Source organism: Camelus bactrianus, chromosome 3 (assembly GCF_048773025.1).
Source record: "Camelus bactrianus isolate YW-2024 breed Bactrian camel chromosome 3, ASM4877302v1, whole genome shotgun sequence".
Lineage (NCBI taxonomy): Eukaryota > Metazoa > Chordata > Mammalia > Artiodactyla > Camelidae > Camelus > Camelus bactrianus.
The window spans coordinates 124,842,429-124,856,709 of record NC_133541.1 but is presented as its reverse complement, the minus strand read 5'-3'; the positions used below and the strand labels follow the sequence as shown (position 1 = coordinate 124,856,709).

Genomic DNA, 14,281 nt, shown 5'->3' with positions numbered 1-14,281 from the left:
GCCTGTGCTGATCCAGTTTCCGCGGTCTTCGTGGCGATGGACACGTAAACTTAAGAGTGACAGCTTGTTTAGTTCTCATACATATGCTTGTATGAGGTCATATATTTATAAATAAGTTTAACTACAAGTTATATAGTAGCTGAGGTGCCCTGAATTATAAACCACGAAGAACAGCTAGTCACCGTAATTTGTAACATTTTCTGAAAACTGCCACATTTAGATGTTACACCTATGAAAAAAACACACATTGGGTTTTATTTGGGATTCTCAAATAGTTCCAGCATTAAAGTTCAAGAACAAATTATTCCATTCTTCCACTGTTTCTCTGAGCATCTGGGGGATACATTATCTCATTAAATCTTCATAATACTCTTACGAGTATTAATAACTAACTGCCTGACAGTAAGATCCCAGTTTTATAAAGGGAGACTTTGAGCTGAAGAGAAGCACCTTGTCCAGGAACAAACAGCTGTTGGTTATAGAGCTGGGACTTCTGAGTTCGAGATACTTTCCGTATGTCACGGTCGCTCTAGTTAACTTTTACTGAGCTGTACTGCACTCAGTTCATGACTACTTCACCTTACTTTTTTTCCTTTTTAAGTATACATCATAAATTTAAAAGTGTAGATTGTACAAATTTGAAATATATGGGACAATTGAAGTTTTGATATTACCTCTGATATTGTCTGAAATAATCTAAGAACTTAATATATTTGGTAATTGTTTTTCATATTAGCATTCAAGTACTAATATTTATTTATCACTTTATACATAGCCTTTACCAACTGATTGTCGACTACAGAGCCGGAAAGATACCGAATACTTCCCCTCAAAATAGCGACCTAGGACAGAGTTCTGGTAATAAGTTACTGTTGTTGGGCCCACCGTAGATACGGAAGTAAGATTGAGGAAATTTTGATAATGAAAGGGCAGTGATGAAAGCCAGTGTGTAAATTTCATGTATGTTTTTATTTTTTTAATTAACTTTTTCTTAATGGTCTAGTATTCAGAAGTATTTAAGAAGTTAATTGTAGGTAATTTAAAATCTGAGACAATATTGTCTTAAAAGAAATTCATTTGTTTAATCATGGCCCCTTAAATCCCATATTATATCTTTGTGTAGATATGAAAAACAGGTTTTTTTTACTTTGTTGTACATTTCCTGTAACATTATAACAAGTTGGCCTTGTTACAGAACTGGATCTTTAATTTTTACAGCAAATGGATTACATTGGGTAAATGAATGCTAGTTATTGCATAGTGATTAGTCTCACTAAAAAGTGATTGTCTTTAAAACTGGGAGCTCGGCAATACCTTCCTGGTGCTGTAAACAAATGGCCAACAATTAGAACTGCACAGCTGGGCCAGTGTGCAGCATACTAATAAGAGATTGTTTTTTTAAAGGTACCTAGTGATAGGGCAGAAGTCAGGAAAGCAGTGCCTTGTTGAGAAGCACTGGTTACTTTTCACATCATTACACGAACAAGGGTTCCCTCACCAATTTCATTCCTCAGAAGTGCAAACAATGAGATATGCTGCCTTCATGAGAGTCAGATGTTTTCTTCTTTTTTGGGGATACTTGTCATGAAACTATATTTTGTTAGAACAAGGTTTTCTATTGCCATTAGTTGAAGGATTGTCATAATAAGTATTCAAATAGCACAACTCAGGACTCAACAAATTGTAATAAAAGCACAGAAGTGCTTCACATAAAAAAAAAAAAGACGACTGTTTCCTAGGTGTGACCCCTCGCGTGCTGTTCAGTCTGAACTGTATGAGGGCACCTTTAACTTGGTAGACCTTGATCAAGCAAAGAACTTCTGTTGTAGGAAATACAAAGATGGAAAAGACAGAGTTTTGGTCTTCAAGGTGCTCATAACACAACAGAGTTGCCCCTGGTTAATGTGTTTTTTTTAACAGGACTTTCAAAGAAAACATTCTTATCTGTTAATTCATCCACTTAACAGATGACTATCAAGTGTGTTTTAGGTAGTAAGCACCACTCTGACGTTACAGAATGCAAACAGGTCAAAAGCACAGTTCCTGGCCTCCAGGAGCTTGTTACTGTCATCACCATTTTTATGATTGGCTTTACTTTATTCTGTGCTTACTGTGTCCCAGAGCCCACGAGGACTTTGTAACTGTCTTTATGTATTTTTTATTGGTATTTAACATGTGCCAAATACTTCAAGTCCATGGTGAGGAAAGAAGTTTTTTAAAAGTGTGTAGGATGTCAGGTAAGCCATGCAGAGCGAGTAGAAGTTTGCCAGGGAAGGAGGCAGAAGGGCCGTGTTTGGTGGGTGGAACATCTTTGAAGATTACATTTGGCAGAAAGGACAGCGGTGCAAAGGCTAAGATGTGCCAGTTAACTTTGCGGGATCTATGAGTTTCATTTTGTTGGTGCAGAAAGGATGCTGTAGGAATGATTGGGAACGAGGTGACTACCTAGCTCAGGCATGCTTCTGAAAGCCTTTCTAGTAGTATAGAAAGGAGGAGGTCTGCTGTAGACCTTGGGAAATTTGTCAGAATGCTTTTAGCTGCAAATAATAATAGGAGCCCTAAGTAACAGTGGCTACAGCAACAGGAGTCAGGATTGTTTAGAAGGTTTGGTGATGAAATCAGGATCCCAGATGCTGTCCCTCCCTCAGCTGTGAGGCTGCTGGTGTTTGATGTCGCCTTTCCTGGTCTGCTGATTAGCAGCAGCTCCAAGCATCATCTTCTCACATGACAATATCCGCAGGCGAGGAGGGCTGCTTCTCTCTGCATGTTTTCTGTAACTAGGAAGGAAACAGACGCTTCCGTAGACTTCCCTTAGCATCTTATTAGCTGGGCTACATCACATGCTCATTCCTAAAGCAGCCACTGGGAAAGGAAATGCAGTTACTGTGATGACCGTAAAACAATCATTTCTCTTTCTGCAGCTAAGGAGAGTTTACCTTCTTCTCATCCTGGGGCAGAAAATATCCAAGAAAAGTTGCAATTGTCCAGCAAGGACAACGAAGAAGAAGTGTTTGTTGAGTTGGGAACCAGCAATGGCAGCTGCATGGATTCAGTGAAGAATGTTGAGCAGAAGAGTAAGAAGATTCGATTTGAGTCTTAGGGTTTCCTGTTATGACATAAAGCAGGGATGCACAAGCTTTTTCTGTAAAGGGCCAGAGAGTCAATATTTTAGGCCATGTGATGTCTGTCACATCCACTCATGTCTGCCATTGCAGTGTGAAAGCAGCCCTAGACCGTATGTGAGCGAATAGGGATGACCGTGCCCAGATAACACGAGGCTGACAAAGCCAAATGGTGGGGTGGGTTTGTCCCGTGGGTGTCGTCCAGAAATACCACGCTATGTAAGCTTGACACTGTCAGTTTATGATACTGATTCTACTAATGATTATCATTCTTTTGTGAGTCTCATAAAGTTTGGTTGGGATTTTGGTCCTTGAAAACAGCAGTTCACTTTAAAATACCAAATTTGGATAAACACCCTCTTTTTTTTGATAAATATAAAGGAGGGGAAGTGGTTTTTATGCATTAATTACCTACCAGGAGTATACCAGTATTCACTCAAGTGTGTAGTCTCCAGGTGTGGTCCCAATGGAATGCTTTTTAACAAAAACATTGGTCTTATACTTTCAATGTTCTGTGTTTTTCTATTGCCCGTATAAACTATTTTACTTTCTTCTTTAATAGAGATTTCAGTGACTAAGGTTGCACCGAGGTTTGAAGACATCTCTGTAAGCAGGTAGGATTTTATGGATTTTTAAAAATTACATGTTGACTAAGGGAACACAGAGAAAAGAAACAAGGCTTCTTGAGTGTCCTACTGTGGGTTAGACACCGTATTATGTACTTAGCATTTGTTACCTCATACAGTCCCCACAACAGCTTTGCAGAGTAGCTGTGCTGTTATAGCTTACTTCTAGTTAATTAGGCAACTGTAGTTTAAGGAGGTTGACTAGTTGACCCATGATACCATGGTTAACAAGTAGTTGAAATGTGACTTAACCATCAGGCAGCCTGGCTCCCAAATCTGCTTTCTCATCCCTCAGCATAGACTTGTGTGACTTGTTTGTTTAAAGAAATGAACTCACTCATTTTTGATGTGTATTTTTCTCCAAAGTATTTCACCCAAACATGATATTGATGATTCACTGCCTCCATCAGATGGTAACTTAGATCTTGCTCCCAAGGTAAAGTGTTTTCTTGTGAAATTAATTTTTCTGCTCTGAATTTAGTTCTGTGTAGTATTTTCTCTTAAAATTTAGCAGTGTTCTGCTTATCATTGTTTTATGTTTGTATGAGAAAGTTGGTCAGAGTAAACCATTTTATGAAAATATGGCAGGTTTTTTTTTTCTTTTTTTTTTTTTACTTTGATAAATACTGAAGATGAGGCTGAAGCAAAATGGACTAGAAAATAGATCGTGACAGGAAAATTGTATTGTGGAAAGGTTTCCCACAACAGAGGAGGTGTGAAGCTTGGCCAAGGATAAGGATTCTTTGACTTTCAAACCACACTGACAGCACTTGTATAATACTCGTGCCTCAGGGACATCTTCAGTGCACACAGCTACTTACTGTGATAATCATGGCCTCTTCCTGGGGCCTTTCAGTTCCAAAACTTACGTAGCATGTATCTTTTTTTTTCCCCCTTGGACACTTTTTATTTTGGTATCAGAGAGTTGTGAGGAAAGAGGGTTTTTTTTTGTTTTTTGTTTTTGTTTTTTTTTTACTTTATTTCTATCTCTGGTTCTGCATTAAGACTAAAATAATAGTTGAAATTCTAGAAATTTAGAAATTAAAATTCTGTTTCTCAAAATCCATATTATAAAGAGATTCCTCTGTGTTTTCTAAATTATCCCATTACAAGTATATTCAAAACTCTGCGTCTAACTGAAGAATACATGTTTTTCCTAAAATAACAGCCAGCTTTAAAAGTAGACTCTTAATAACAACCATATGATGAAACCTATTTCAGAATTCTTCTGTATTACAGTTTTAAAAAGTATGTCCAGTCCTCGTGTCCCATTCTAAAATTTCAAGTTTCAGACATTTTGTAGTATAGTTATTTACATATTCATCTTATAGCCCCTGCATCAGTGTACACCGCTAGAGATTAGGGAACGTAATTGTGCATTTCCTGGAGCACCAAGAATGAGGTCTTAAATGTAAGAAGCATTTTATTATTTTTTGAATGTGAATGCATGAAGAGACATGGAATTCTGCATCATGCTGCACGTACTGTAACATGCACACTCTATCATAATGAAATCTGTTTGATGGTACAGGTAATATAATATGCGTACTATGTCATAATGAAATCTATTCAAATTCTAAAAATATGACTTAAATTTCTATTCCCTTTATTTAGGCTGTAAAAGTTCAGTTGTTATGAGAGGAAGTATGTCATAAATGCCAAGGAAGTAGATAAGAAGTATATGATAAGTAGGAAGAGGTTACAGTCTGTTTTTCAGTATCCACCAACTGTGAGCTTAGAATTTGAGATGAAAACTTTTTAACCTTCTTTTAGCCCCCTCTCATGTTCCATTAAATATATCTTTTCAAGCTATATATTATCCTTAGAATCCTGATTACCAGTTCTTTGTCTAGGTGGAAATTTGATATGTTAGGAACTTTCTAAAATCTATTTTTCTCTCTCTCTAGTAATAATTTGCAGCGTTCAGGTAGTGAGAGACGACCATGTTCAATTGAGTGACTGAGAGTGACAAAATTTAACTCTCACTTATAGTAGTATTTACAAACAAACAGTTGTAGAGTAATACAGGTCAGCATTATTGGGGATATACTATGAACAAAGGCCTTTGTTTTATATATATGTTTCATATATCATGTATTTTGATATTTTTATAAAACTTGAAGAATAATATATATACTTGCATATATAATTTATATGTTTTTATATATATAATAAAAAGGTAAAACAGAGGCTTTCACTCATGGTATATCCCTAACAATACTGATACATTCCTGATCTATTATATATAAATGCTAAAGTATATATATTTCTCCACATGCCTTGTTATACTTACATTTTCCTTTTTTTCTTGCCTTAAGTTTGTACTTGACTAGTCATGTCTCATTTTTTCTTTTCTTCCTCCTCCCCACTTTTTTTTTTAATGGTTTGTCCCAAACCTAATATTTCTTTGCAGAAAACACTTCTTCAGTGTCTGTTCTTTCAGTCCATCTCACTCTGCCTCTGTGAACATATTTAGTGACAGTTTTCTGTTTACTATGTGTGTGGCTTTCACTCATGAGTCATTGCCCCTCAGAATTACTTTTGTTTTTATTCCTCTTTCTTAGAAGTAACTGAATTTGAACAATCATTTGTCTTTAGCTTTTTGGCGAATGGAATAGAAGTAGCTTATGCTGTTTGTTGTTCTAACTCATCCAAATAAGATACTGCTAAAAAGTAAACTCTCATATTTCCCCCATGAGAGATCATTCACACATATATAAATCATGCAAGCATATTTCAAAATATAACAATTACTTTAAATTTCTTAATGTTAGTTTTTTCAATAGGACTGTAAACTATGAGGGATAAGTTTTTGTTCTAGATCATTTTGGTCAAGAAAGTCATCTAATGGATACCATAGTGTTTGTATAATAATCAGTGAGGGGTAAAGAAAGTAACATTTTGTTACCCCTGAGGTCATCTCTCATCATCCTCACCCCATGAGAAGATGTAGGTTGGTAACTGACAGACCCAGGACTTGAATCCATATCTGAATGACTCCAAAGCCAGCGCTCTTTGTGTTAGATCATCTAGGAATGGGGAATGTTACAGTTACTTTTTTCAATTTCGTATTTGTTGTTCTTAAAGCTGCTATTTTCTTCTCTAGAAAGTCCGGCATCCAAGATTCGCAAAGCTAATTCAGGCCTGGGAAGAACCCATGATAAACAGTAAGTTATTTGAAGACTGTCTTTTTGTGTTTTCACTGATGAGAAATTACAGATAATTCCATCTACCATACCTTGTTTTCACTACAGCAGAGGCAAAAGATGGTGTTTTGAAACCAGGAACTAGCACCTTCATTGAGGACAATAATTCTAATAATGAAAATGAAGATGCGGTTAGAACCTTTTCCCAACCATCAAGTGAAGTTTCAAGCTTTTCTCATCCTGCCTTCCCAGCACCGGCACCTCTCACATCTTCAGCAGTCCTTGGTGTTACAGAGGTAAGTCGTTTTGTTTTTAACTTTTCCTTCTTGTGCTTTTTCACTTACCGTCCCCCTGATTCTCATGGGGATGAAAAGGATCCTACACAGGAATGGAAGTCCTCAAGATCACAATAGAAAACAGTGTGATAACAAGAGAGGTACACGTGCAGGACTGAGATTTGTAAAGGTTGGTGGCAATAAACAGTTCTCAAATATGCCATTAAGAAAAGAAAGAATAAGAAAGCAACTGGAAAGAACGGCTGGAGGAAAGAACGGCTGGATGAATATGAAGATGGGCAGGGGTACAAAGGGGAAAGATTCATCTAATAAGGACAAGATAAATGAGTGTCAAAATGAGAGAGATGATTATACAAAAAAACAGCAGAAATAGTGGGGTTAAGTGAGAGCAGGAATTCTATAGTACAAATTATGATAGAAATTATCTCAAATTCAAATTAAGAGAAGGAAAAGTCAGCTCATGGAAAAAAGTGCTCAGACTCTTCTGAAGGACATATAGCTGATTTTATGAACAGCAGAAAGAAAATTTGATCCTCACCTTTTTTCTTTTTGGTTATAGAAGTTTGTTTTTTAATTCAAATGTAGTTGTTGTACAGTATTATATGAGTTACAGGTGTGCAGTAAAGTGATCTGGTTATACATACCTATGTATATATCTAATTCTTTTTCTTTCTTTTCCATTGTAGTTGTGAGATATTGAATATAGATCCCAATGGAAGTTAGTTTTAACTTGAAGTTATTTCTTTTTTTAGAAATCCTCACATTTAAATTGATGAAGTGATGTCTTATATTTAATCCAGCAAATTTTGTCTCTCCATTCCGTCCCCAGTAACTGAGTTCTAGTTTTCCATGTGACTTCTCATGCTGTTTCACACCTCGACCTTCTGCTCAGGCTGCCCTTTTTAGAACCCCCTTCATGTCTGCTCTTTGCACTGGGTCTGTCATTTAAGACACAGTCTTGTCTTCCCAGCGTTCCCAGAGCTATTGACACGCAGCAAGTCTCTTCTCTCCTTTGTGCCCTTACTGTGTCTGTTCACTGCAGGTGTAGAGCTGTTGAATGATACTTGTCTGTGTTGATTCATTTTCATGTGTCTCTACCTCCCCTAGAATATAGAGCAGAATCTGTCTTTTATGTAGATTGCCAGCTTCTCCCAGGGTAATGCCTATGATCTGATGCATACAGTAAATATATGTTGTCTTCCTGACTGAATGACCAAGTGTAGGAATATGATGTTTTCTGAAGTTGGGTTTTTGTTACATTTTGTTTTGTTTTTATAGGAAGAAACAACAAAGCCGAAAACTGGGGGAAAAGAGAATGGCACTCGGACTATCAACAGTGTTGTAAAGGAGCAAGCAGATCATAGCAAATTGATTTCTGTTGATGGAGTACACAAAAGTGACAGAGGTGGTAAGTCAGTGAGCATCTATGGATTTTCTTCTCTGTTTAAAACTAATGTGGTTGGAGGGGGGAGGGTATAGCTCAATGGGAGAGCGCATGCCTAGCATGCACGAGGTCCTGGGTTCAATTCCCAGTGCCGCCATGAAAAAAACAAAAAAGCTAGTGTAAAAAATCTAAAGTGTGTAGATCCAAATATGATATCCATTTCTTAAGTGTTTTTCTTTTGCCGTCTTCTTTCATAAATACCCCAACTACGACCAAGTTTTCTTCCAGAAAATGCTTCAACCTTCTGAAATTCTTTTCTGCCACTTTAATTTATTGACATATTCATGAATCAAGATAGACATATATATATTTAAACTTCCCAGTGGTATGTGTTCTCATTAATGTATTCGTGACTGCATTTTGTAGGTGCAACTTCAGCTTTAGGATTAGAAGAAAAGGAAGATGTCAAATCACCCTTGGATTCTGAGGTGCTGCCTTCTATTATTATTTTCAGATATAAGCATTGCGTGATATTAAAACATAAATGGAGGGATGTTCTGACTTCACTTTCTCACTTCTGCATTTTCCCAGCAAAATTTTTTCCTCATTTTAACCCACACTTAGTAAAGTCATTCCGTGCTACATGTCATACCACTGCAGAGTGCACTTCTGTTAATTTTCCAGACTCACATAATGAAACTGGTGTATGTAGTGCAAAAGCCAAGGCTTAGAAGTCACAGGGAATCGGTTTGGGTTCTGAAGTTACCTTTTCTAAAAACTAAAAATAATTCTTGGTCAGCCTGTGACCAGATGTTTGTTTCTTTGTTATAAATGAATGTGTAAAACTCCTAGTGAGATTGAGAGAGAAACAGGTTGTACTAAAAAAAAAAAAAAACGGTGTTTTTGTTTGTTTGTTTAACCACTTTGTCCTTGAAAAGACAGTGCCTGTGACTTGAAAGTACTATTATATTTGGATTGTCAAGTAGATCTGCAATGAACATTTCAGGAGAAGCAAAAGCATGGGGAATAGTAATAAATATGTGGGGTTAAAATACCAGCAGTTTGGTTTAGTGATGTTTTACTGAGGACAGCGCATTTTGGGTAGGGAAAATAGCGTGCACTGAGTACCTCTATGGCGACCGGACTTCAAGGAAGCTAAGTGCAGGGTAGTGATGACCTATTCCAAGGTGACAGCCATGGAAAGAGGTAAGAAGAGCCTGAACTCTTGGATCTCGGCAGCTCCTGCCTAGTGGCACAGCACTGTATTTGAAGTCAGCAGACGTAGCATCCTGGTTCTGACCCACTGTGGGATCTTGGAAAAACTTGTCTGACTTATTTGAATGTCAGTGACCTCGTTCAAAAACATGGTACTGATACCTACCTCTCAGGTTGTGTGTCATGAGCAAAACTGGTAACAAATGTGAAAACACGTTGTCAACTGTAAAGGGTGCTATAGAAATGTAAGAGAATGAGCACAGTGGCCACTAGGGACCTAGTGAAATGCTGAGGACACTTTTTTAAAATCTGAAGAACAATAAAATGGGAAAGTTAGAGTGGGCGCGGGGATTTCTCATTTGGGCTATGTTGAGTGTCGGTAGACTATTATCGGACATCTCCGATAGGTATATAGTGCTTTGGTACTTGAAGCCCTCTGGGGAATTTAGACGTTTTGACCTTAAATAAATTCCTGTTCCTGAACACCAGCTATGCACCAGGCAGTTAGACACTGAATGTTGCAGTTGAGGGGTTAGGCTGTAGTGGCAGGAACAGAAGAACAAATAAACAGGAACCCTTTATCAGGGACAGTAAGTCCTTCACATAAGGAACGTGGAGAGCGTTAGGTTAGACAACAGTGGGGGAGTTTGTAGTTAGGACGGGGGTGGAGTAAGGGTGGAATTTAGGTAGTCAGAAAAGAGCTGAGTGTGACCAAAGCTGCCAGATGATGGACAGGAAGGAGCCAGTCACACAAAGGTCCAGGGGAGGGATGTTCCAGACAGAACAGCGGGTCCCGTCTGCTCATCATGGTGCTCCAGCATCTTGGAGTGGCCAGGAAGCAGTGAGTGGGTAACCGTCCTTAGAATCACTGTTATTGCTGTGTGTAGAGAAGAGAGAATGTGCATCATAAGGGCCTGGCACATGCGGGTGGTCGCTAAACAGTGTTCTTATTCTTCCCTTGTTAAAGTAAAGCTTATGGTACTTTTTTGAAGAGCTGCATAGCTACATTTAAAATTTTTCTGCTGTTAATTTAAACAAATGTTTTTCTTTCTACTTTGGTACTTTATTCAACTATTTTCCCTATCAATAAAAGTTTTATCAAATAATAGATTCTGCTAAGCCTTTGTTTACTGAAATGTAGCAGTTTCCACAGTGTTCTGTTAATACTCAACATGACAGACTCGAAGGCTTCTTTTCATGTCGTGTGTTATTTTAATACTAAACAAAATATGTGTACTAAGAAACATTTTAAATTTATAGCACATTTATTAAAGAATATTTAAATATGTATATTTTTAATTGTATTTTTTATTGAAGTGTAGTCAGTTTATAATGTTAGCTTCAAGTGTACTGCAAAGCAATTCAGTTACACATATAAAAATACATATTTTTTTCAAACGTCCTCTTCTTTTGTCGAGGAATGCAAAATGGAATTAGGTGTTTTGAAGTTAATTCTTTGTTGAAATCTGCATGTAAGTCAGTATTTTGTCTGTGAAAATATTTGCTCTAGATTTCCATGCTCAGTTTACAGAGTCAAAAGCCAACTGAAGATAAAAGATAGACTTGATCTGAAGAGTGTATATGAAATTTTCTATTTAAATGTTTGGGTTTCCAGGATATGCTTATTTTGTTTTCGAGTCTAATTGCTTTTAAAGTAGGAAATTAAAAAAAGAATAATAAGGTAGGAAACGCAGGTATTTTCTTAGAAAGGGATCAGGAAATCTTTATGTAATTCATTATTAATATTAATTTTAACAGAGTATCTCCGAGATTCAACTTCTGAACTGTGTTGATAATTTATCTGGAGCTGCAGGTCGAGGAGAAAAAAATACATTAAATGGACAAATAGAAAGTAAGTACTGTATTTTATTTAAAAAAAAGTCATTTTACAGAACGTTGATTTAAAACATGGATTTGCATCTATTCTCTCAGCCAAAGAAAATCACCTGTTGAACATATAGTGAGAAAAAAGAGGAGAAAAGGAAGTAAATTGTATATCTTACCAGGTGTCAGCAACAGATTAAACTAGAATGCTGTTTAAGGAGCTCAGTTGTTAGCTTTCTTTCAAGATGCTCTGTGACCTGAGGACAGTCAGGAAACCAGGAGGAGGGAAGGAGGGAGTGAAGAATGAGGGAGGTAGAGAGGACGGGACTAAATGAAGGAAAAAGGGGGGGGGGGTCCCTGGCAGGAGTTGGTAATGTAGAATAGTTCTTTAGAAGAAGGAAGAGAAGAGTGTTTGAAATGAGACGGGTATGAAGTGAGCTGCTTCCAGCACCAAAGCTTGTCCGGGAAGCACAGCAGGATGTCTCACTCCCTCGTCCCCCCGACCATTAGGAAGGCGGCGAGGACGGCGGTACCTGATCATGCAGAGCTGGTGTGCCTGCCGTGGGTGAGCACAGGCGTGTGTGGTCAGCTGTCAATGTCTGGACCTTTGTGTCATGCAGCGTGTTGCTGCCTTATAGGATGGTGTCTCATAGGCCAACAGAAGAGTGGGAAAGAGGAAGAGAGCAGGGTGCCTTCCGGGGAGGTCAGGGGAGCTGGAGCCTGGTAAAGAGTCCCCTGAAAAGTCTGCAACTCCTGATGCAGCTTTTGGGGAAGTGTTACAGTGAGACGCATGCGGCTGGATTTCAGAGGGATGAGTTAAGTCCGAGTGCTGTAGAAGCAGACTCGGTATAGACTGGAGTTTCTCAAATTTTAGTCACCTAGGGACCCAGTGAAAAGTGCACATTCTGAGCAGTGGGTCTGCGTTTCTAACAAGCTCTTAGGTGATGCCCTTGTTTCTGGTCTTCAGATCACACTCAGAGGGTAGACTTGTGTTTACGGGAGTCTGGAAGAAGAGCCACTGGGGAGTTAAAGACAACAGCAACAAGGAAAAGCATGATTTTGTTTTTCTTTCTGAGCACGTTCATAGCCAGAGGGAGGCAAAGAGTTGAAGTAGAAATTAGAGATGTAAGATAGTGCTGCTAAGCAGAGAGGAAAAAGAAGTGGTGGGGATCGTCCATCAAAAGAATAGAAAAGGGGAAGAATTAAGACCACAGGTGTAGATGTACCTTTGAAGAGGAAAGTGAAAGGAAGGAAGGAGGAAAAAAAGGCAGCAGGTAGGTGATCTTGGAATTGAGGAGGAAACTTGAGAGAACTCCTTTTCGATGGCGTCAGTGTATTTGCACTGAAGCCAGATTAGATCATTGCCACTCCAGAGAATACTGGAATCAGGAGGGGGCCTAGAATTGGGGTAAACCACAGCCACTCCTCCTATCAGGCTTCGAAGATATATGTTGTATTGGTATTTGTTATTCAAATGAGATTAACTTGAATATGAAGCATTGACTGCTTTTTTTTTGTTTGTTTCAGGATACCTAATTTTTTGATAAGATAGTTGTTTCACAAAAATCCTTGTAAACATTAGCCTGATTTACCAAACCAAACTAATTTTGGAAACAAAAGAAATTACTAGGGTTCATTCCATAAATGCTAACGTTGTTATTTTCAGTGAATACGGCACAGGTTTTGAAATATAAAAGACTTTTAGTATCTAATAATTCTGTGGCAATTAAAATTTTTTTTGATCACCAGATTTCAATATTGAAAACTCAGTATACTTTCTTTCTTGCATGAGTGGATCAAGAAACTTGGATGGCTAGAGGATCCAAGAAATGTAGGCATACCAACAGCCCATGTGGGTATGGGAAAAATATTTTTATGAACTATTATTCTACAAGTGTGTATCCAAGCCGATCAATTCATATCACTTTCTCTGACGAGAAGTGAATTGCACATACAAATGGACTGCCATCACAGCTGTGGACTTCCTAAATCGCAGAACGAATTGAAGAGTATGATAAGTACTTGTAGACTCATGGTGTCAGGCGCACGAAAGATGTGCTGCTGCGTTTTACCGTCAGCTTTCACATTTGTCTTCTTGGAGCCGTGACTTGTTCCTCTGATTGGAGATCGCGTTTCTCCTCCTCAGGCAGCAAGTTCACACTGGTACATGTGCACGTTTCTGTTTTATAAATAAGTCACTTGAAACATAATCGTGCTTTTGAGATCTTAACTGCATGTTCTGTTAAGCCTGTATTCCTGCTCTTCATTGAGTGTCTATAATGGACTCATGTTTCTGTCTTGTTGCTGTCCTAACTGCCCCTGAAAAACAAGACACCGAAACCTAACGTGTCCATTTCCAAAGCAAGCATGAGGATTGCACTCAGTACTAACTGTGTGAATGGATAGTTGGCTTTCATATTTACATATAATCGATTATGTGTCCCTTTTGGCTTTTAGATTCTACTGAAAAATATCCTCACTTGAAGGTAAAAACTTTTATACTTTTATCTTGATTTTTTTTTTTTAATGAGGGTACTGGGAATTTAGCTTAGGACCTCATGCACTGCTAAGCAGGCACTCTACCACTGAGCTAGACCCCCCCCCGAATTATTACTACAGATTGTATCAAATGTACATTATTAATCGGTTTGTTTCAAAAACCATTCAG

General features: G+C 38.0%; 1 protein-coding gene across 4 annotated transcripts in view; it reads left to right on the top strand.

The window, feature by feature from the left end:
* The first annotated feature begins 10 nt into the window (after positions 1-10).
* Positions 11-14,281, top strand: part of LOC141577132 (ankyrin repeat domain-containing protein 26-like) — a 49,363-nt gene continuing 35,092 nt past the window's right edge. For 2 of the 4 annotated variants that reach the window (XM_074361179.1, XM_074361178.1), the window contains exons 1-10: positions 14-858; positions 2,922-3,074; positions 3,685-3,736; positions 4,115-4,184; positions 6,855-6,915; positions 7,003-7,190; positions 8,469-8,598; positions 9,001-9,062; positions 11,548-11,641; positions 14,071-14,099. In XM_074361179.1, coding sequence (XP_074217280.1) covers positions 3,044-3,074; positions 3,685-3,736; positions 4,115-4,184; positions 6,855-6,915; positions 7,003-7,190; positions 8,469-8,598; positions 9,001-9,062; positions 11,548-11,641; positions 14,071-14,099 — 717 coding nt within the window. In that variant the 5' untranslated portion in view covers positions 14-858; positions 2,922-3,043. Of the gene's footprint in view, positions 859-2,921; positions 3,075-3,684; positions 3,737-4,114; positions 4,185-6,854; positions 6,916-7,002; positions 7,191-8,468; positions 8,599-9,000; positions 9,063-11,547; positions 11,642-14,070; positions 14,100-14,281 lie in introns of all 4 variants that reach the window. The other 2 variants (XM_074361180.1, XM_074361181.1) reach the window with 2 other exon arrangements.